Source organism: Nerophis lumbriciformis, linkage group LG03 (assembly GCF_033978685.3).
Source record: "Nerophis lumbriciformis linkage group LG03, RoL_Nlum_v2.1, whole genome shotgun sequence".
NCBI lineage: Eukaryota > Metazoa > Chordata > Actinopteri > Syngnathiformes > Syngnathidae > Nerophis > Nerophis lumbriciformis.
In genome coordinates, this window is record NC_084550.2 from 53,822,501 (window position 1) to 53,846,940 (window position 24,440).

Genomic DNA, 24,440 nt, shown 5'->3' on the forward strand with positions numbered 1-24,440 from the left:
ACTCATATAGACAGTTAATATTTAAACATTTAACATGTGATATTTCAAACAATTTTGAACAAAAGTAGTTCATGCACATTCAGGTAAATTATTCAAAATTACAATAAAACATTTTTTAGCTGGGGGCCGGGCTGTATATATATATATATATATATATATATATATATATATATATATATATATATATATATATATATATATATATATATATATATATATATATATATATATATATTCCTCGCGCACTAATTGACTGAAAGAGCACGCACTTGGCGCGATGATGTCATGTTATCGATGGGAAAATGCATTTTTAGACCATATGATTTGCCTGAGCGGCTAGGAGACCCCGAGAGTAACAAGCGGTTGCCTTGTTGACTTTCCATTAAGAACAATAAATTAGTTTTTAGTATAAGTTTGCTGGTTTCAAGAAATGTAATTCCGAGCGCATATCATTATGTCAAGATAATGGCACTAGAATTTACTTAATTTAAGAATTTTTTTCAACATATTGAGAAAAAAGGTCTAATTTTTTTTTATATCAAGAAAAGTGCACTTGTTATTAGTAAAAATATACTTATTTTAAGGTATTTTTGGGTTCATTGAGGTTAGCTAATTTTACTTGTTTTGGAAAGTCTTGACAAGCCAAATTTTCTTCTTCTAATGGCCGATAATTTTCCTTAGTTCAAGTAAAATACCCCTATTTTTTTTTTTTTTTCTTGGTTTTGAACACTGACTTTTTGCAGTGCATTGGTTTGCTTAAACACGGACTAGTTCATTACCATTTAAGATTATTTTTGGAATGGGAAAAAACATTTGTTTTGTTCATAGTTGGTCAATTGTAACTTCCTGAGGCCTCACCGGGTTTTTCCGAAGGTAAATAAATATACAGTCGTGGTCAAAAGTTTACATACACTTGTAAAGAACATAATGTCATGGCTGTCTTGAGTTTCCAATAATTTCTACAACTCAAATTTTTTTGTGATAGAGTGATTTGAGCACATACTTGTTGGTCACAAAAAAAATTCATGAAGTTTGGTTCTTTTATGAATTTATTATGGGTCTACTGGAAATGTGAGCAAATCTGCTGGGTCAAAAGTATACATACAGCAATGTTAATATTTGCTTACATGTCCCTTGGCAAGTTTCACTGCAATAAGGCGCTTTTGGTAGCCATCCACAAGCTTCTGCTTGAATTTTTGACCACTCTTCTTGACAAAATTGGTGCAGTTCAGCTAAATTTGATGGTTTTCTGACATGGACTTGTTTCTTCAGCATTGTCCACACGTTTAAGTCAAGACTTTGGGAAGGCCATTCTAAAACCTTCATTCTAGTCTGATTTAGCCATTCCTTTACCACTTTTGACGTGTGTTTGGGGTCATTGTCCTGTTGGAACACCCAACTGCGCCAACCTTCGGGCTGATGATTTTAGGTTGTCCTGAAGAATTTGGAGGTAATCCTCCTTTTTCATTGTACCATTTAAAGCACCAGTTCCATTAGCAGCAAAACAGGCCCCGAGCATAATACTGCCACCACCATGCTTGACGATAGGTATGGTGTTCCTGGGATTAAAGGCCTCACCTTTTCTCCTCCAAACATACTGCTGGGTATTGTGGCAAAACAGCTAAATTTTTGTTTCATCTGACCACAGAACTTTCCTCCAGAAGGTCTTATCTTTGTCCATGTGATGTCTGATGAAAAAAAAATTGTCCTTTCTTATTTCAATGCGTAAAAAGACACAAAAAGTGTGTTAACGCCAACATTGACTCAATTTATTATTACATTACAGGAGAGTTTCTTGCAGTAGCAGCCGTACTTGACACAAAAATTCCTCCGGTGCCCTTAATGTGCCGCAACCACTATGTCATAAGAAGGTTTCATTACATGTTAGACATTTTTAAACACACACAAAAATACATAAAAACACTAAATGAGAAGGGCACTAACCGTTGCCATACTACAGTATTTCCATACACAGTTTTACCATAGTAATCCGCACTTCTGTCGTGAGTTCGAACCCCGGCCGAGTCATACCAAAGACTATAAAAATGGGACCAATTACCTCTCTGCTTGGCACTCAGCATCAAGGGTTGGAATTGGGGGTTAAATCAACAAAATGATTCCCAAGCGCGGCCACCGCTGCTGCTCACTGCTCCCCTCACCTCCCAGGGGGTGGAACAAGGGGATGGGTCAAATGCAGAGGGTAATTTCACCACACCTAGTGTGTGTGTGACTATCAGTGGTACTTTAACTTAACTTCTATTGGTGTCTGAATGCCACTTGTTTAATGGCCTGAGTTGGTGTTGCACTTAGCCAGCGTCTACTGTAGTTCACTAATGATCCTCCTCTCATTAAGCGAGCTGTCAGGGAAGGTCCACATTTGTAACATCCTTGCTAATAATACGCGCTGCTGTATTCTACTCGTCATTAAGCTTTTTTTTTTTTGCAGTGTAAATCTCCTCAGGATAAATTAGTAGCATAAAAAACCTGAACGTTGTTGATAAAAAGGTGAGATTATAAAGAGCAACTAGAAGAGGCAATTCTTGAAGGAATTGCGTGTGAATGCAGTATGAATGTAAGAATAGTTTGAATGTTGGAATGGTTTGAATGTTGAAGAGTTAAAATTTCCAGGAAACCGAAATTTGGTTTGGAACTTGGGAAAGTGTTAGTTAGAATGTCCAGGATGAGTGGAATGTGTTGATGTTGGAAAAGTTTGAATTTGTTGAAAAATGTGGGAATTGTGCAACTTGGAAAAAATGGCCCATTCATTTCGATGGGAACTTCCTGGAAATTTGGGAATTTTTTTTGGAAATGATTAGGAGCATGAATGTCCTAAATGAGCTGAATTGGTTGATGTTAGAATTATTTAAATCGGGCAAGAAATGTTGAAAGAGTAAATGGTATTATGGAATTTCGGGAAAATGGGGAATTTTTTTGAACTTGCAAAAAAGGTAATTTGAATTTCCAGTATGGTGGAATGTGTTAAAGGTGAAATGGTTTGAATGGGTTGAAGAATGTGAGAATTGTGGAAGTTTGAAAAATGGCCAATTCATTTTGAATGGGGAAAATGCAGGAATAAAAAGAAATTATGGGAAATCCGGGAATTTTTTTTAGAATTGTTGAAGTAGAGCACTCAATTCCTGAACAGGCTGAATATTTTGAAGTTGGAACAGTTTGAATCAGATGAAAAATGTGGAAGTTGTGGAACTTTGAAGAATGTCCCATTGATTTCAATGTGAATTTCAGAAAAAATTGGGAATTTTGGAAAAAGCGGGAATTTTTTGGAAAATGGTAAAAAAACTTAAAAAGTCTGAATGAGTTGAAATGGTTGCTGTTAAAATGTTTCAAATCGGTGGGGAAATGTTGAAGTAGTAAAATGTTGAAATGAGAAATGGTATTACGGAATTCCTGAAATTTCGGGAAAAACGAAAATTTTTCCAGTTCAAAAAACAATTTTGTTTTTTGTCCTGATTAAGAAGAATATTTGGACGGTGAAGCAGTTGAAATGCGTTAAAAATGTGGAAGGAGTAGACGCCAGAAAAAAGGGTGGAAATTGGGCTTTGGAAAAGCAGGAATTCTGGAAAATCCTGGAATTTTTTTGAACTTGGAAAAAGGGAAGTTTGAATTTCCAGAATGGTGGAATGTGTTGAAGGTGGAATAGTTTGAAAAATGTGGAAATGGTGGAAGTTTGAAAAATGGCCAATTCATTTTGAATGGGAAAACTGTGCCGGAAAACCTGGAATTCTGAATTTTCCCGGGTGAAAAATGTGGAAGGTAGAATGCGCCAAAATCTGGAGAATAATAATAATAATAAGAAGAAGACGAAGATTAAATACATGAATTTTAGTGTAGAAAACCATATGTACAATAAGATTTATTCCAGGATAGAAGCAACACTGTTTAAATGTTGGTAGTCATTTTCTTATAGCAGTGTTTTTCAACCTTTTGTGAGCAAAGGCACATTTTTTGTGTTGACAAAATCCGGAGGGACACTACCAGCAGAAATCTTTAAAAAACGAAACTCAGTTGACAGTAAAAAGTTGTTGTCGCAATTGTTGGATATGACTTTCAACCATAACCAACCATGCATCAATATAGCTCTTGTCTCAAAGTAGGTGTACTGTCACCACCTGTCACATCACACTCTGACTTATTTGGAGTTTTTTGCGGTTTTCCTGTGTGTAGTCTTTTAGTTCTTGTCTTGCGCTCCTATTTTGGTGTTTTTTTCTCATTTTTTTTGGTATTTTCCTGTAACAGTTTCATGTCTTCCTTTGAGCGATATTTCCCGCATCTACTCTGTTTTAGCAATCAAGAATATTTCAGTTGTTTTTATCCTTCTTTTTGGGGACATTGTTGATTGTCATGTCATGTTCGGATGTACATTGTGGACGCCGTCTTTGCTCCACAGTAAGTCTTTGCTGTCGTCCAGCATTCTGTTTTTGTTGACTTTGTAGCCAGTTCAGTTTTAGTTTCGTTCTGCATAGCCTTCCCTAAGCTTCAATGCCTTTTCTTAGGGGCACTCACCTACTGTTTATTTTTTGGTTTAAGAATTAGACACCTTTTTACCTGCACGCTGCCTCCCGCTGTTTCCGACATCTACAAAGCAATTAGCTACCGGCTGCCATCTACTGATATGGAAGAGTATTACACGGTTACTCTGCAGAGCTCTAGACAGCACCGACACTCAACAACAACACATCATTTGCAGACTATAATTACTGGTTTGCAAAAAAATGTTTTTAACCCAAATACCGTATTTTCCGCACTATAAGGCGCACCTAAAAACCACACATTTTCTCAAAAGCTGACAGTGCGCCTTATAACCCGGTGCGCTTTATGTATGGATTAATATTAAGATTCATTTTCATAAAGTTTCGGTCTCGCAACTTCGGTAAACAGCCGCCATCTTTTTTCCCGGTAGAACAGGAAGCGCTTCTTCTTCTACGCAAGCAACCGCCAAGGTAAGCACCCGCCCCCATAGAACAGGAAGCGCTTCTTCTTCTACTGTAAGCAACCACCCGCCCGCGTAGAAGAAGAAAAAGTGCGCGGATATTACCGTACGTTTCATTTCCTTTGTGTGTTTACATCTGTAAAGACCACAAAATGGCTCCTACTAAGCGACAGGGATCCGGTTCATGAAAAGACGCAATCTCTCCATCCGCACACGGATTACTATTTCACAGCAACTGATATTCCTGTGAACCGCACTGTGGATACAACGGGAGCACGTACGGTGAATATTCGCACCACAGGGAATGAGAAGTCATCCTTCACTGTGGTTCTAGCTTGCCATGCTAATGGCCAGAAACTTCCACCCATGGTGATATTCAAAAGGAAGACCTTGCCAAAAGAGACCTTTCCAGCCGGCGTCATCATAAAAGCTAACTCGAAGGGATGGATGAAGAAAAGATGAGCGAGTGGTTAAGGTAAGTTTAAGTTTACGCGAAGAGGCCGGGTGGCTTTTTTCACGCAGCTCTGTCCATGTTGATATACGATTCCATGCGCGCCCACATCACGCTGGTTTTAATATATTATTAAAGTTTGACTGACCTATCTGACTGTTTTTTTGACATTCCTTTAGCGCAGTTAGATGCGCCTTACAACACGGGGCGGCTTATAGGTGGAGAAAGTTTTGAAATATGCCGTTCATTGAAGGCGCGGCTTATAACCCAGGGCGCCTTATGGTGCGGAAAATACGGTAGGTGAAATTAGATAATCTCCCACGACACATCAGACTGTATCTCACGGCGCACTAGCGTGCCGCGGCACAGTGGTTGAAAAACAATGTCTTATAGTATACATTTTTTGACTTATTCATCACCTACTAGAAGCATATGTTCCTCTATCTTTGTACTTCCTGATGTCTCCTTGAAGACAAATATTCCATCTTCAATCTCTGTCTTGTTTAGTGTCTGATTGAATGCGCCACTCAATTCATTTGCGCTGGAATAAACAAGTAGCGCACATTTTTTTAAGGTAATTCGAAGGCATATTTTTATGAATGAATGGTGAAAACAATACGCACTCCAAGTAGGTACAGTCTTCAGGAGAGAGACTTCATGGACTTTGCATAATCGACTTTCTATGTTCTGCCTGCAATGGAGAAGAAGTCCTTTTTGCAAAAACTCCCTGGGTGACTTTGTAATTGTAGAGGGAGACAAATGAGCGGTTGTCAAGTGCAAGGAACAACAACACACATCTTCCCCAACAGGAAGCGAAACGTCCTTAAGCATTAGAGCTTTCGCTCTTGCGGGAAGACTTTCTACAAGGTACTTGAGTGTAGCTGTGGGAATTATTGTCCATTTAACAGGTCACTTTGCGCCATCACGAGAAAAAAAAAACAGAGTGGAATTCTACTGCTTTGTTGATTACTTTACAATAAAACCTGGCAGGACTTTATTTAGCAGAGTTGTAATCTAAAATGTGTTTTTAATGTTTTAAAAGGACTGCAATAAATAAGAACAGCGAATCCTTCAAGGTGAAAGTTATATTGTTCGTAGTACAGTATCTCACTGAGTAAAGCAAGCATTGTTACAGTATTACTGTATATCTTCACAGGGGACAATAGCCTACTATAAAAAGTCAACTTAGATATATTTAGGGACAGCTTGTATAGCAATGAGTCAACAATAGGGATGTCCCGATCCGATAACCAGATCCAGTTTTAAAAAAACTCCGGTCCGTGTTTTCCAACGCACCGATTTAAATAATACATTCCACTTTTCTGCTGCTCCCTAATTTCCGTTCCGCATTTTCCAGCACACCTTCAACACATCCACAGGTCTGTGGATTCTCACGCAGTTGCTTTTAGCTGCGGACATTACACGACAGGCTCTTCTCACTCTTTCCTGTGTCTCCCTCTTACAGACAGCGAGCGCACCTTCTTACACACGTCATACTGTCACGTCATACGTCACATACGTATACGCCCTCTCCCAGCAGAGAGCGAGGTAGCAGCATGGCTAACGTTAGCTGTGATGCTAGCGCAGCCGCTAAGGTGCGCGCCTGCTCAAGCGTCCTCTGCGCACGGCAAATCTATGCCACGCACAAAATCAAATAAAAAAATAAGCGCATAACAATTTTCGACACACGGACACGACAGAGAAAACAGTTTTCGTCATCATTGTTCAAATATTGTAACGTCTGTCGAGATGCTTATCTCCATTCGGTGCCACACGCCCACACCATCAAAATGCCGAGGCAAACATTTCCACATCAAGACCGTATGAAAAAAATAGTGATTTTTTTAGTTGTCATTTCCCTCTCTGCATGAAAGTTTAAAAGTAGCATATATTAATGCAGTATGAAGAAGAATGTTTTAATGTAGACACATAGAATCATCATACTGCTGTGATTATATGCATCAAGTGTTCATTCAAGGCTAAGGCAAAATATCGAGATATATATCGTGTATCGCAATATGGCCTTAAAATATCGCAATATTAAAAAAAGGCCATATCGCCCAGCCCTAGTTTCAATGATGCCATTTCTGTTTGTCATGTATAATTTTGTCTATTTTGTGTTTATCCTTGAATAAACAGGTCAGTTTCTTGTTACCAACCATTGTGTGTTATTCAAACTCCCCTCATTCAGCTGGCTAGTTGTTATCAAGAGTACTAAAACCCTTTTCAACATGATTCTGACAACTAAGTAGGCTAAATAACTTTAAACTTTAATACATGCTCGGATAGGCCAGTATCGGTCAGTATCGGTCAGTATCGGTATCGGATCGGAAGTGCAAAAACAATATCGGTATCGGATCGGAAGTGCAAAAACCTGGATCGGGACATCCCTAGTCAACAATCAACATCCAGCCACTGCAGTCTAAGGCTATATATACACGAAGCCGGATAACCCCTTAAATGAACAATTATTTAGACTAAGCCCCATTTCAGCCACAGTATACTGTCATTTAAGGTAACCCTCCTTGGATAATTTTTTACACGGGTAAGTGCGCCGTGTATTTCTTGAATCTGCGGCTCTTAGCTTTGTATGGACTCATTGATCGTTTACAAACTGAGTTCGTAGAGGAAGTGAAGTCAGAAAGACCGCGCCCCACACAGGAAGTGACATCACAAAGAACGCGCCACAGCCAGATTCATAACAACCAGAGTTAACCACTGGAAATATGGAGGCGAGTCATCCAGACATGCCTGTGTTTCTCATTCTTCTACATGTACAGACGCTTGTGGAAATCACACATGAATACCTTAAGAGAAAGCGATTGCAGCTATTTGGGATACAACACTTCTCAGACGGCAAGATAACTTTCCAATGTCCATGTCAGCTGTGATTCTACTTACCAATAAACTTTGTCCATTTGTAGAAGGAGAGTTAACAAAAATGCGGTCTCCTGTGGATGTGATAAAAAAAGGTAGCGTGTGCTTTGTATTACCTGGCCGTCGAGGGAAGACTACGGAAAACATCGAATGCTTTTGGACTGACTGGATCAGTTATTGTCCGCCACGTATGTCGCGGACTCAACGTCTAGGTCCAGAGTATATAAAGTCACCAAAAAGGAATGGACAATGAAGGTGAAGGCAAAAGAGTGAGGAGTGTTCTGACCAGATATCTAGATCCCTAGTTTGATTGATGTAAAATGTTCTTTATCACATTGTTTACGTGTCTAATAAATATTTGATTAGTTTATGATGGCTCAGGTGTGATTCACTACAATAGGGCCCCACAGCACACTGGATTCCAGTTTATTGAAATACCACAACACTGGATATTGTTCAGATAAGTTACATTTAAGAACTTGCACACAAAGCAACACTGGAGGTGACTATGACGTGTGCATTTTCCGCGCATGTGTACTAGGTTGCGTTGCGCCGGCGGACGGAGAGGGGTGGGGGTCTTAAACTGTGGCATTGTTGTATGTGGACACGGATAAGGCTAGGTGGGATTTACCCTGGATAAACGGGTAAAAATAAATAGTGTAAACGGGGCCTAAGGCCTCTTCTACACGGTTATCCAGGGTAAATCCCACCTAACCTTATCCTTGTCCACACACACACACAATGGTTGTTTAAGACCCTTTCCCCCCCCCTCCGTCCGCCGGCGCAACGCGACCTAGTACGCATGCGCGGAAAAAATGCGCGCGTCATAGTCACCTGTGACCTGGAAGTGTATCCTTACCCTGTGTTTCAATGTAGACTATTGCCACATTTCTTTTAACAGTAAACCTTGCTTGACTCACCATCAGCAGCCGTTTGACTATTGTAGTGAATCACACCTGAGCGATCATAGTTTAATCATATCTTTAATAGACATGTGAAAGTAAACAATGTGATAAAGAACATTTTACAACAATCATAGGTATCTGTTCAGGTGCTGGAGCCTATCCCAGCTGCATTTGGGCGGAAGGCGGGGTAAAGTTACAAAAAGTTATAAAGTACCACTGATAGTGAACACACACTAGGTGTGGTGAAATTACCCTCTGCATTTTACCCATGCCCTTGTTCCACCCCCTGGGAGGTGAGGGGAGCAGTGAGCAGCAGCGGTGGCCGCGCTCTGGAATCATTTTGGTGATTTAACCCCCAATTTAAGACCCTCGATGCTGAGTGCCAAGCAGTCTGTGGTATGACTCGGCCGGGGTTTGAACTCACGACCTACCGATCATAGTACTCTGTGGCGACACCGTAGTTGATAAGCTTCTTCTTTTTCTCTATCTTCTTGTTATGTGACATTCATCCTCTGCTGTTGCCATTTCTAATATAAAGTAGTGTAAAGTTCTTACTTATATCTGTCAGTAAACTCGCCATGAAAGCGCTAAAACATACCGGTGTAGTGAGTTTACATTATTCACCCAAGGAACTTTAGTTATTAGAGAGTCCCGGTTGGACAGTTTTTCACGGGACACATGTCTAGCGTTGTTGTTGTTGGCAACATTAATGCCGCCACAACGATGACTCTTGCTGACCTACTGCCTTCGGTAATGGCACCATTCCCAAATTATGTCGGCTCTATTGATAACCTCACTAACAACTTTGACAATGCCCTGCGCAAAACCATTGATAGTATAGCATCGTTAAAACAAAAAAGGGCCCCTAAAAGGCGCACCCCATGGTTTACAGAGGAAACCAGAGCTCATAAATTATCATGTAGAAAGTTGGAACGCAAATGGCGCGCGACCAAGCTTGAGGTTTTCCATCAAGCATGGAGTGATAGTTTAATATCGTATAAACGCATGCTTACCTTAGCTAAAGCTAAATATTACTCAAATCTCATCCGCCTCAACAAAAACGACCCTAAATTTTTGTTTAGTACAGTAGCATCACTAACCCAACAAGGGACTCCTCCCAATAGCTCCACCCACTCGGCAGATGACTTTATGAATTTCTTTAATAAGAAAATTGAACTCATTAGAAAGGAGATTAAAGACAACGCATCCCAGCTACAACTGGGTTCTATGAACACAGATACAACTGTATCTACGACGGATACTGCAATACAAAATAGTCTCTCTCTTTTTGATGAAATAACATTAGAGGAACTATTACAGCGTGTAAGTGGGATAAAACAAACAACATGTTTACTTGACCCACTTCCTGGGAAACTTATCAAGGAGCTTTTTGTATTATTAGGTCCATCAGTGCTAAATATTATAAACTTATCACTTTCCTCTGGCACTGTTCCCCTAGCATTCAAGAAAGCGGTTATTCATCCTCTGCTCAAAAGACCTAACCTCGATCCTGACCTCATGGTAAACTACCGACCGGTGTCCCACCTTCCCTTTATTTCGAAAATCCTCGAAAAAATTGTCGCACAGCAGCTAAATAAACACTTAGTGTCTAACAATCTCTGTGAACCTTTTCAATCCGGTTTCAGGGCAAATCACTCTACGGAGACAGCCCTCGCAAAAATGACTAATGATCTACTGCTAACGATGGATTCTGATGCGTCATCTATGTTGCTGCTTCTTGATCTTAGCGCTGCTTTCGATACCGTCGATCATAATATTTTATTAGAGCGTATCAAAACACGTATTGGTATGTCAGACTTAGCTTTGTCGTGGTTTAACTCTTATCTTACTGACAGGATGCAATGCGTCTCCCATAATAATGTGACCTCGGACTATGTTAAGGTAACGTGCGGAGTTCCTCAGGGTTCGGTTCTTGGCCCTGCACTCTTTAGTATTTACATGCTGCCGCTAGGCGACATCATACGCAAATACGGTGTTAGCTTTCATTGTTATGCTGATGACACCCAACTCTACATGCCCCTAAAGCTGACCAACACGCCGGATTGTAGTCAGCTGGAGGCGTGTCTTAATGAAATTAAACAATGGATGTCCGCTAACTTCTTGCAACTCAACGCCAAGAAAACGGAAATGCTGATTATCGGTCCTGCTAAACACCGACATTTATTTAATAATACCACCTTAACATTTGACAACCAAACAATTACACAAGGTGAATCAGTAAAGAATCTGGGTATTATCTTCGACCCAACTCTCTCGTTTGAATCACACATTAAGAGTGTTACTAAAACGGCCTTCTTCCATCTCCGTAATATCGCTAAAATTCGTTCTATTTTATCCACTAGCGACGCTGAGATCATTATTCATGCGTTCGTTACGTCTCGTCTCGACTACTGTAACGTATTATTTTCGGGTCTCCCTATGTCTAGCATTAAAAAATTACAGTTGGTACAAAATGCGGCTGCTAGACTTTTGACAAGAACAAGAAAGTTTGATCATATTACGCCTATACTGGCTCACCTGCACTGGCTTCCTGTGCACTTAAGATGTGACTTTAAGGTTTTACTACTTACGTATAAAATACTACACGGTCTAGCTCCGTCCTATCTTGTCGATTGCATTGTACCATATGTCCCGGCAAGAAATCTGCGTTCAAAGAACTCCGGCTTATTAGTGATTCCCAGAGCCCAAAAAAAGTCTGCGGGCTATAGAGCGTTTTCTATTCGGGCTCCAGTACTATGGAATGCCCTCCCGGTAACAATTAGAGATGCTACCTCAGTAGAAGCATTTAAGTCCCATCTTAAAACTCATTTGTATACTCTAGCCTTTAAATAGCCCCCCTGTTAGACCAGTTGATCTGCCGTTTCTTTTCTTTTCTCCTCTGCTCCCCTTTTCCTTGAGGGGTGGGGGGCACAGGTCCGGTGGCCATGGATGAAGTGCTGGCTGTCCAGAGTCGGGACCCGGGGTGGACCGCTCGCCTGTGCATCGGCTGGGAACATCTCTACGCTGCTGACCCGTCTCCGCTCGGGATGGTGTCCTGCTGGCCCCACTATGGACTGGACTCTTACTATTATGTTGGATCCACTATGGACTGGACTCTCACAATATTATGTCAGACCCACTCGACATCCATTGCTTTCGGTCTCCCCTAGAGAGGGGGGGGGGGGGGGGGGGGGGTTTCCCACATATGCGGTCCTCTCCAAGGTTTCTCATAGTCATTCACATCGACGTCCCACTGGGGTGAGTTTTCCTTGCCCGTATGTGGGCTTTGTACCGAGGATGTCGTTGTGGCTTGTGCAGCCCTTTGAGACACTTGTGATTTAGGGCTATATAAATAAAGATTGATTGATTGATTGATTGATAGTGAGCCACGGATGAGGACATGCTGCTCTGTTATTGATTAAAGTAAAGTCTGAATGTCATTAAAACAGTTAGCTTTATCTTTTCACACTTCTTCCACTCCCGTCCTTGCACGCTACACCGCTACAACAAAGATGGCGGGGAGAAGACGCTGCCGAAGGTGAGCCACGTAAATAAGACCGCCCACAAAACGGCACATCCTGAAGCGACTGTCAGAAAGCGGCTTGAAGATGATTTGTAAAACATAATCTATGCAACATTTTGACCAAAGAACCTGTCATGTCTGTGTAATCATGTTTCGTTTTAGTCATGTTTTGTTTAGTTATTGGACTCTTTAGTTTCTGGCTTTTCACTCCCTTGTCTTGTTTCCATGATTACCCATTAGTTTCACCTGTTCCACGTTTGGACTCATTGTGCACTCTTGTTTGTCACCATAGCAACCCATTAGTTTTCACCTGTCACGTCACGCACCTGTTTCACGTTTTGAGTCACGCACCTGTTTTCGTTAATCATGTCTGTAGTATTTAAGTTCAGTGTTTTCAGTTTGTCTTTCTGGTGACATCTCCACATTTATGCTCTGCACATTTCTGACTCTTTTTTCATGTCCATCGCTCACACTGCTCCTTTTTGTCCATACCAAGTAAGTTATGTTTATTATTGCCACAGTTGGTGTTTTTTGTTGTTCATAGTCTTTGCCTTTGTGCAAGTGTTTGGTTTCATAGTTTGTTCTCCGCCATTGTGCGCGCCTTTTGTTTACTTCCTGTTTTTGTAGTTTAAATAAAAATGTACCCACATTCCCGTCTCGCCCGAGCCAACTTTCCGTTGCCTTCGAGAAAAACTAAACCCCAGGACCAAGTCATGACAGAAACTAAAGAGTCCAATAACTAAACAAAACATGACTAAAACGAAACATGATTACACAGACATGACAGAACCGCCATTACATGTTATGTAGACCACAAGGAAGTGTTTTACATTGAGAAAAAAAAAATAATAATATGACCCCTTTAATGCGCCCTATAATCCGGTGCGCCTTATATATGAAAAAAGATCGAAAATTGACCATTCATGCGCCCTATGGTCCGGAAAATATGGTAATTCTCCTAACTACCGTATTGTTTATGAATATTTTTTATCAAAAGTGATCATTATTATCTTTATTAAAGGCATAATGAAATTTTTCCATGCATGCAAGGCATAAGGGCATACTTGCCAACCCTCCCGAATTTTCCGGGAGACTCCCGAATTTCAGTGCCTCTCCCGAAAATCTCCCGGGACAACCATTCTCCCGAATTTCTCCCGATTTCCAGCCGGACTTAAGGCACGCCCCTCCAGGTCCGTGCGGACCTGAGTGAGGACAGCCTGTCGTCACGTCCGCTTGGCCAACCAAAAAGTAACCACAGAACACTATACCGTATAGTGTTCTGTGGTTACTTTTTGGTTGGCCAACGGTTTACGTTGTATTGCGCACCCTGACTGCAAGTGTGGGAGTCGGTTCTGAAGTATGAAGTAAAGAGACGTAACTTCGTCACCTTGCTTGGTTATTGACTCCAACCCAGAATATTACACTGCCCATACCTATGCTCCTTCAAAGGCTGTGCTACTGGCTGCAAAGCATTGCACTTTCAAATACAACAATGTGTAGAGAGGAGTGTTATGTGTGTATATGTGTAAATAAATGAACACTGAAATTCAAGTATTTATTTTATTTATATGTATATATATATACATATATATAATAAAATACATACATATATATATATATATATATATATATATATATATATATATATATTAGGGGTGTGGGAAAAAATGTATTCGAATTCGAATTGCGATTATCACGTTGTGCGATTCAGAATCGATTCTCATTTTTAAAAAATCGCAATTTGTTTAAATGTATTTATCTATTTAAAAAAAAAAATTTAATTAATCAATCCAACAAAACAATACACAGCAATACCATAACAATGCCATCCAATTCCAAAACCAAACCCGACCCAGCAACCAGAGGTGGGACCAAGTCATTGCTTTGCAAGTCACAAGTAAGTCTCAAGTCTTTACCCTCAAGTCTCGAGTCAAGTCCCGAGTCAAGACAGGGCAAGTCCGAGTCAAGTCCAAAGTCAAGACTGGAAAGTCTCAAGTCAAGTCCCAAGTCCTGCATTTTGAGTTTCGAGTCCTTTCAAGTCATTTAACCACAGACTAATATATTTACACAGATTGTGTATGCTTTTAAAACGCTGCATTTATTTATTAAAACAAGTGCATTTGAAATTGCAGGGAAAAAGATAGTGCTGACATTGCACTTCAAAATAGCACTATTAACCAGTCATTTTAAACATGTAACTCATTCCTTTACAGAATAAACACATTTGAAAAAAAACAAGTGCAACTGTACTTATTTGCACAAAAGTGTTAACATTGTATTTCCATGGCATATTGTATTGTAACTAGTTCCACAGCAGTTTCTATCCTGTTCTTACCCTATCTCATTGATCTCATCCCATACTGTATGTGTGTTTATGTGTGCGTACACATGAAAAACATAACAAATATATGAACATAACAATGAACAGAGTTGTACTTTTTAGATGTCAGGACCCTATGCAATATGTACACATATTCTTAATATAGTATACATTTTAACTGACCTTTATTTGGCTATGTTTGTCTTTTTGTAGGTGGCTAAAATACGCGGTGCTGCTGACTGCCGTCTAACGTTACGTTACTGTGTGTGATACATTGACTAACGTTACGTTACTGTGTGTGATACATTGACTAACGTAACGTTATGTATAGGTACCTCATGAAACCCTGCTTAAAAAAAAATCACTTGACAAAAAGTATGAATAAGGTAGCAAACTGCAGTGGACGCAACAGATTGCCGTGTTTGCAATGACGTTATAACCATAGACATCTTATAAGTAGACGCAGCATTGGTTGCTGTGACGTGAGCAATTTGGCCGCCATCTTGAAGTGCTGATGAGGAGCCGGCGAGCAGCCTAAACTGACAGTTGAAAGGTAGAAAACAAAGATGCCGGGCTGGTGTTCAGCGTTTTCCTGCTCAAATGAGCGGACTGTTGAAAATAGGAATCGGGGGATTACTTTTCACAAGTGAGATTTAACATTAACGTACTATTGGTTGTATTTTATGAAAATAATATTACCACAGAGTTGAGAAGGATCAAAGATCTTCAATATTTGTATGTGAAAATCGCAAAGAAATATTCTGGGGGAGGATGACCCCCCTACAGGGGTTTGGTTTACAAACTTTCAGCCCCACCTAAAACAAAATTCACCAGCCACTACTGATTATGATGCATTCTCATTTTAGGCAAAGTATAAGACAATACTTTCTTAACAGTATAATTGTAACCAGGAATAAGTCTTCAGTGACAATATTCAAATACTAACATTGTTGGGTTAAACAGAATTTGGTTTTATTCTGAATCCAGTGAAACAGATTGGTGGTTTTAGCTGATATGAAGACTTTCAGGTGTTTATATATGTTTAAGTATTTGGCAGACGCTTTTATCCAAAGCGACTTACATAAAATAATACATATAAAACAATCACTGCAAACATTATCATTTAAGGGAAGAATGTAATAGAAAATATCAATACAAAGTGTCAAGACAGAATAAACTCTCTGCTGCTGCAGCAACAGAGATACAGTCTATAGGTCCCTAAGATATATAGATATCTAATGTATTCATACATTGTTTATGTAGGATACACGCATATGTATATATAACCTAATCATATTGTTTCTTCAACTTAAAAATAGTTTACCGTTTTTTTCCCCCTTCTCTGGGATTATATTCCCAGTTTTGATCTCGGACGTCTGGTCACTTAAGCGTATAAGAATATTATATTACTGTTAAGCAAACTATGAATAATAAAACACGCCAAAACATGTGTCTGTTATCATAGCTACACGTATGACAAAAAAGGGGGTGAAAATCAGTGGTATTCAGTGAGGTAAAATGAATTAAATGCGCTGACAGTTCATTGCTCCTGCCAAATTAATTGCACTGAGTGGAGCGGATCACCACTCCAAGATGGCGGCCACGCGCCTCGTCTGCGCCAGTAGGCAGTAGCGCTCGATGCTGCGTCTACTTATAAGATATCTATGGTTATAACGTTAGCAGTGAGTTTGCAGCCTCACTGATTTAACTACACAGCAAATAAAAGTCACGTTACTTAGCCAATAAACGTTATCTTACATTCAAAACTTACCCTTCTTTGTGCAACTTCAAATGTCGAACGAAGTTGGAAGTTGTTGCGTCTCCGTCTGTAATATTCGAACTACGTGATTTGCATACGGCAATTCGTTTTTTGTTGACCAAGTCGTAGTTTTTATACCCGAACGAAACCAACTTTAACATAATTGTTTATCACTGGCACGTTGTTGGACAACTCTTGTTCATTGGTTGTCCTGCAATTTGATTGGATGAATGCTGTGTGATGAAAACAACGTAAATCTAATTTGATTGGCTGTTGTACTGACAGCACACCAGCTGGCAGGAATAACACGCTGATAGACGACGAAGAAAATGAAAAATACAGAGCGCTCCCAAATAACTTTTTAAGCTTTGGATTTTGGGGAAAGTGGCAAGTCATGTCAAGTCATGTCAAGTCAAAAGGCTCAAGTCCAAGTGAAGTCACAAGTCATTGATGTTAAAGTCTAAGTCGAGTTGCAAGTCTCTTTACATTTTGTCAAGTCGAGTCTAAAGTCATCAAATTCATGACTCGAGTCTGACTCGAGTCCAAGTCATGTGACTCGAGTCCACACCTCTGCCAGCAACACTCAGAACTGCAATAAATAGAGCAATCGAGGAGACACAAACACGACACAGAACAAACCAAAAGTAGTGAAACAAAAATGAATATTATCAACAACAGTATCAATATTAGTTACAATTTCAACATAGCAGTGATTAAAAATCCCTCATTGACATTATCATTAGACATTTATAAAAATAAAAAATAAAAAACAATAGTGTCACAGTGGCTTACACTTGCATCACATCTCATAAGCTTGACAACACATTGTGTCCAATATTTTCACAAAGATAAAATAAATCATATTTTTGGTTCATTTAATAGTTAAAACAAATTTACATTATTGCAATCAGTTGATAAAACATTGTCCTTCACAATTATAAAAGCTTTTTACAAAAATCTACTACTCTGCTTGCATGTCAGCAGACTGGGGTAGATCCTGCTGAAATCCTATGTATTGAATGAATAGAGAATCCTTTTGAATCGTGAAAAAAATCGTTTTTGAATCAAGAATCGTGTTGAATTGAAAAAAAAAAAATCGATTTTGAATCGAATCTTGACCCCAAGAATCGATATTGAATCGAATCGTGGGACACACAAATATATGTATATATATTAGAGATGCGCAGATAGGCAATTATTTCATCCGCAACCGCATCACAAAAGTCGTCACCCATCCGCCATCCACCCGAACTAACATTTTATCAAAACCGCACCCGCCCGCACCCATCCGCACCCGCCCGTTGTTATATATCTAATATAGACGATGCAAGGCATTAGTGAGGTTATAAAGCTTTTGCCTGTTAAAGAAAGGAGACTGATCCAGAGACATTCAATGCGTGCCACGCTGTCACGGCCCAGACGCACACCAGTGCGCAATCATCTGGGAGGCGCGCTGAGCGCACCTCCAAGCGCGCTCGCGCCACTCAAACTGCTGCAGGCAGCTGCGTTCTATCTTGTTTTAACATCCTGTGGCACTCTTCTGGGATCACGGCGGACGAAACTGCTCATGCTCAGGGTGTTTGTGGAGATTCGGGGTTTTGCACAAATGTGATGCACCATGTTAGATGTCCCGGTTTTGTGACTGTCGTAGACATAAACAGCGTCGCAGCTCTTGCAAATCACGTAGCCAGCATTACTATCATCCTGATTTACAACCTCATAAAAACGAGTCTACGCTGAACTTTTCTGGCCTTTTTTTCCCCTGGTCTTTAGTATTCCCTTTTTTAGTTTGTCGCGTACCACGTTTGCTGCCGGCGTTGCCATCTTTTTTTTTTTTCTTCTTCTGTTGTGGCGTGCTGCAGGTGCCTGCTCGTTTTTCGTATGTGGGTAACAACATTTAACTATGTATATATATTTCCGAATTGGTTTAACTGCCACCCGCCTGAATCTATTTAAAATCTAATTTTTTTTTATTTCAACCGCCCGACCCGCGGATAAAATCTAATTTTTTTTTATATTTCAACCGCCCGACCCGCGGATAATCCGCGGTTGTGTCCGCAAACCGCGCATCTCTAATATATATATAGCTAGAATTCACTCAAAGTCAAATATTTATTTTATTTATTTATTTATATATATATATATATATATATATATATATATATATATATATATATATATATATACAATATATATATACAGGTAAAAGCCAGTAAATTAGAATATTTTGAAAAACTTGATTTATTTCAGTAATTGCATTCAAAAGGTGTAACTTGTACATTATATTTATTCATTGCACACATACTGATGCATTCAAATGTTTATTTCATTTAATTTTGATGATTTGAAGTGGCAACAAATGAAAATCCAAAATTCCGTGTGTCACAAAATTAGAATATTACTTAAGGCTAATACAAAAAAGGGATTTTTAGAAATGTTGGCCAACTGAAAAGTATGAAAATGAAAAATATGAGCATGTACAATACTCAATACTTGGTTGGAGCTCCTTTTGCCTCAATTACTGCGTTAATGCGGCGTGGCATGGAGTCGATGAGTTTCTGGCACTGCTCAGGTGTTATGAGAGCCCAGGTTGCTCTGATAGTGGCCTTCAACTCTTCTGTGTTTTTGGGTCTGGCATTCTGCATCTTCCTTTTCACAATACCCCACAGATTTTCTATGGGGCTAAGGTCAGGGGAGTTGGCGGGCCAATTTAGAACAGAAATACCATTGTCCGTAAACCAGGCACGGGTAGATTTTGCGCTGTGTGCAGGCGCCAAGTCCTGTTGGAACTTGAAATCTCCATCTCCATAGAGCAGGTCAGCAGCAGGAAGCATGAAGTGCTCTAAAACTTGCTGGTAGACGGCTGCGTTGACCCTGGATCTCAGGAAACAGAGTGGACCGACACCAGCAGATGACATGGCACCCCAAACCATCACCCAACCATGCAAATTTTGCATTTCCTTTGGAAATCGAGGTCCCAGAGTCTGGAGGAAGACAGGAGAGGCACAGGATCCACGTTGCCTGAAGTCTAGTGTAAAGTTTCCACCATCGGTGATGGTTTGGGGTGCCATGTCATCTGCTGGTGTCGGTCCACTCTGTTTCCTGAGATCCAGGATCAACGCAGCCGTCTACCAGCAAGTTTTAGAGCACTTCATGCTTCCTGCTGCTGACCTGCTCTATGGAGATGGAGATTTCAAGTTCCAACAGGACTTGGCGCCTGCACACAGCGCAAAATCTACCCGTGCCTGGTTTACGGACCATGGTATTTCTGTTCTAAATTGGCCCGCCAACTCCCCTGACCTTAGCCCCATAGAAAATCTGTGGGGTATTGTAAAAAGGAAGATGCAGAATGCCAGACCCAAAAACGCAGAAGAGTTGAAGGCCACTATCAGAGCAACCTGGGCTCTCATAACACCTGAGCAGTGCCAGAAACTCATCGACTCCATGCCACGCCGCATTAACGCAGTAATTGAGGCAAAAGGAGCTCCAACCAAGTATTGAGTATTGTACATGCTCATATTTTTCATTTTCATACTTTTCAGTTGGCCAACATTTCTAAAAATCCCTTTTTTGTATTAGCCTTAAGTAATATTCTAATTTTGTGACACACGGAATTTTGGATTTTCATTTGTTGCCACTTCAAATCATCAAAATTAAATGAAATAAACATTTGAATGCATCAGTCTGTGTGCAATGAATAAATATAATGTACAAGTTACACCTTTTGAATGCAATTACTGAAATAAATCAAGTTTTTCAAAATATTCTAATTTACTGGCTTTTACCTGTATACAGGTATATATATATATATATATATATATACCGTATATATATATATATATATATATATATATATATATATATATATATATATAAGAAATACTTACATTTCAGTGAATTCTAGCTATAAATATACTCCTCCCCCCTTAACCCCGCCGCTGCCCACCTCAACCCCCCAATCTCCCGAATTTGGAGGTCTCAAGGTTGGCAAGTACCGGTATGCATGCAAGGCATAAGGGAGAATGGAGAATCTCACCTATACTTCGGGGCGAAGTTCCTAAATCTAAGGAGAGAATGGCTGCTGTGTTCAAGCGCTGCCAAACAGTTTTGTTGTTTACAAAAAACGGTAAAGCAAAAATGAGACTACAGACAGACGCCATGTTGTCTATGCAAAACAAAAACACACACGACTCCTCAGTAAAACCACCCAAATGATTCTGTCGACCAGACCTGGATGTACCTAATGCAGTGTCCAGTGTGCCTGGCCTTCTTACCACGCCTAACGACTTGACAATGTGCTATCAACAAACCCTCTCTATAGTACAGTGATGATTCTCTTATGTGGCTGCGTGGAAAGGTCAGGCCCACTTGAGCGGATGGCTAACATTTAACACTCGGCCGTGGAGTGTGTACAAGAATGTCAAACGGAAAGGGCAGCACAATTCTACACTTGGTGAGTGTTTAAAGTGCTGGTGTATCATTAGGGTCAAACTATTTATTTTTATTCTTATCAGCGTGTCCTTGATAGAAACTATCATCAAGCTGCAGTCTAATGAAATCCCCATCATGATATAAATTATATTATGTATTTATTTGAATTATTTAAGATCACCATTAATAGTTAAATACCTTCTGGGCGCGGCGTTTGTCCGCCCTCTGGTTCTGGTGGTAGATGCGGCTGAAGTTGGACACGATGACGGGCACTGGCAGGGCGATCACCAGCACGCCGCTCAGCGAGCAGATGGACCCGAAGATCTTCCCGGCAATGGTCTTTGGCACCATGTCTCCATATCTGCATGTGAGATTGTAACAGTTAATCATGGTGATGAAAACATGCAACTTTTTCCAGGTGTGGTGAAAGATGTAATCGCATTTTGGTGCTGATATGGGTGCACATTCGGGAATTTAATAACAATAAAATTGTCTGGCCAGTAAGCTAAAACAATTCCTAATATAGTACTTGGCGTGGCGCTAATAGGTGAGTGTCAGCAACCCGAGGGTTCCTGGTTCGATCCCCACCTTCTACCAACCTCGTCACGTCCGTTGTGTCCTTGAGCAAGACACTTCACCCTTGCTCCTGATGGGTCGTGGTGAGGGCCTTGCATGTGGAAATAGTGTCAAAGCGCTTTGAGTACCTTGAAGGTAGAAAAGAGCTATACAAGTATAACCCATTTACCATTTACTCAAGAAAAAGTAAAAACAAGTAAGTGTTGTAAAAACTTGCATGTTTGTTTATTTTTTCCTAAATGCTTCCAACAAAACCTAAGAAAAGGACAGTAAAAAATAACGACTTTAAAAAGCAGATACACAAAAAAAACTACAGTAACATAAGTGCATTTTGTCCATTTATTAGCAAAACCCAAAACCAGTGAAGTTGGCACGTTGGGTAAATCGTAAAAAAAAATTAAAAAAAATACAATGATTTGCAAATCCTTTTCAATCTATATCAGTTCAGTGGTCCCCAACCACCGGGCCACAGCCCGGTACCAGTCCGCGGACCGATTGGTACCGGCCGCATAAGGAAAAAAATAAATAAATAAATAAATAATATTTTTTTTTATTTTTATTAAATCAACATAAAAACACAATGTATACACTATATATCAATGTATATCAAAACAGTCTGCAGGGATACAGTCCGTAAGCACACATGATTGTATTTCTTTATAAAAAAAAATAAAAATAAAATAAATAAATAAATAAATAACCCCCCCCCCCGGGACAAATTTTCAAGCGTTGACCGGTCCGCAGCTACAAAAAGGTTGGGGACCACTGATCTATATTCAATTGAATAGACTTCAAAGACAAGATACTTAACGTTCGAACTGGAAAAAGTTGTTAGTTTTTGCAAATATTAGCTCATTTGGAATTTGATGCCTGCAGCATGTTTCAAAAAAGCTGGTATAAGTGGCAAAAAAAGACTGAGAAAGTTAAGGAATGCTCATGAAACACTTATTTGGAACATCCCACAGGTGAACAGGCAAATTGGGAACAGGTGGGTGCCATGATTGGGTATAAAAGCAGCTTCCATGAAATGCTCAGTCATTCACAAACAAGGATGTGAACAAATGCGTGAGCAAATTGTCCAACAGTTTAAGAACAACATTTCTCAACCAGCTATTGCAAGGAATTTAGGGATTTCACCATCTACGGTCCGTAATACTACAAAAGGTTCAGAGAATCTGGAGAAATCACTGCACGTAAGCGCAAGCCCGTAGACCAACATTGAATGCCCGTGACCTTCGACCCCTCAGGCTGTATAGTATCAAAAAGCGACATCAGGGGCTCAGGAACACTTCAGAAAACCACTGTCAGTAACTACAGTTGGTCGCTACATCTGTAAGTGCAAGTTAAAACTCTACTATGCAAAGCGAAAGCCATTTATCAACAACACCCAGAAACGCCGCCGGCTTCGCTGGGCCCGAGCTCATCTAAGATGGACTGATGCAAAGTGGGAAAGTGTTCTATGGTCTGACGAGTCCACATTTCAAATAGTTTTTGGAAACTGTGGACGTTGTGTCCTCCAGACCAAAAAGGAAAAGGACCATCCGGATTGTTATAGGCGCAAAGTTGAAAAGCCAGCATCTGTGATGGTATGGGGGTGTATTAGTGCCCAAGACATGGGTAACTTACACATATGTGAAGGCACCATTAATGCTGAAAGGTACATACAGGCTTTGGAGCCACATATGTTGCCATCCAAGCAATGTGTTTTTCATGGACGCCCCTGCTTATTTCAGAAAAACAATACCAAGCCACATTCTGCATGTGTTACAACAGCGTTACTTTGTAGTAAAAGAGTGTGGGTACTAGACTGGCCTGCCTGTAGTCCAGACCTGTCTCCCATTGAAAATGTGTGGCGCATTATGAAGCCTAAAATACCACAACAGACACCCCGGACTGTTGAACAACTTAAGCTGTACATCAAGCAAGAATGGGAAATAATTCCACCTGAAAAGCTTAAAAAAAATTATATCTTCAGTTCCCAAATGTTTACTGAGTGTTGTTAAAAGGAAATGCCATGTAACACAGTGGTAAAAATGCCCCTGTGCCAACTTTTTTGCAATGTGTTGCTGCCAATAAATTCTAAGTTAATGATTATTTGTAAAAAAAAAAAAAAAAAAGAAGTTTCTCAGTTCCAACATTAAATATCTTGTCTTTGCAGTCTTTCAATTGAATATAAGTTGAAAAGGATTTGCAAATCATTGTATTCTGTTTTTATTTACGATTTACGATCAGGGGTGTCAAACTCTTTTCACCAAGGCTGGCATAATTAGAAAGTCAAAACATGCGGGGGGCATTTCAAAATAGGTTAATTTTGTAAAAAAAAAAAAAGAAAAAAAAAAAAGCTACAAATATTTTAAGACAAAACGACTGTTTTTGTAGGTGACAAAGTGTTAGTATCAAAACATTTTTCTCATTACATTCTTTTTGTGCTTACATTTTCACTAGTGATGTCAAATTATTAATGTTTTTATCAGATGTCTTACACTTTGCATAATTAAAATTTACTTTAAAAAATAACTCCAAATTTTGACACAAATGCAAATTTATTGTCAGAATTTCAAACATCTTTTTTGAATTGTTTTACTAAAAATACATAATTTATTTCCTCAAAACCTGGTAACATTATCTAAAGTTCCATTGTGTGTATTTT

The 24,440-nt window shown here is 39.7% G+C and overlaps 1 protein-coding gene across 2 annotated transcripts in view; it reads right to left on the reverse strand.

The window, feature by feature from the left end:
• The window catches only part of LOC133587118 (A-type voltage-gated potassium channel KCND3-like), a 210,758-nt gene that overhangs the window by 21,925 nt on the left and 164,393 nt on the right, over positions 1 to 24,440 (reverse strand). For both annotated transcript variants that reach the window (XM_061939593.2, XM_061939586.2), the window contains exon 3: positions 21,413 to 21,575. In XM_061939593.2, the coding sequence (XP_061795577.1) occupies positions 21,413 to 21,575 (163 nt within the window). The remainder of the gene's footprint in view (positions 1 to 21,412; positions 21,576 to 24,440) is intronic.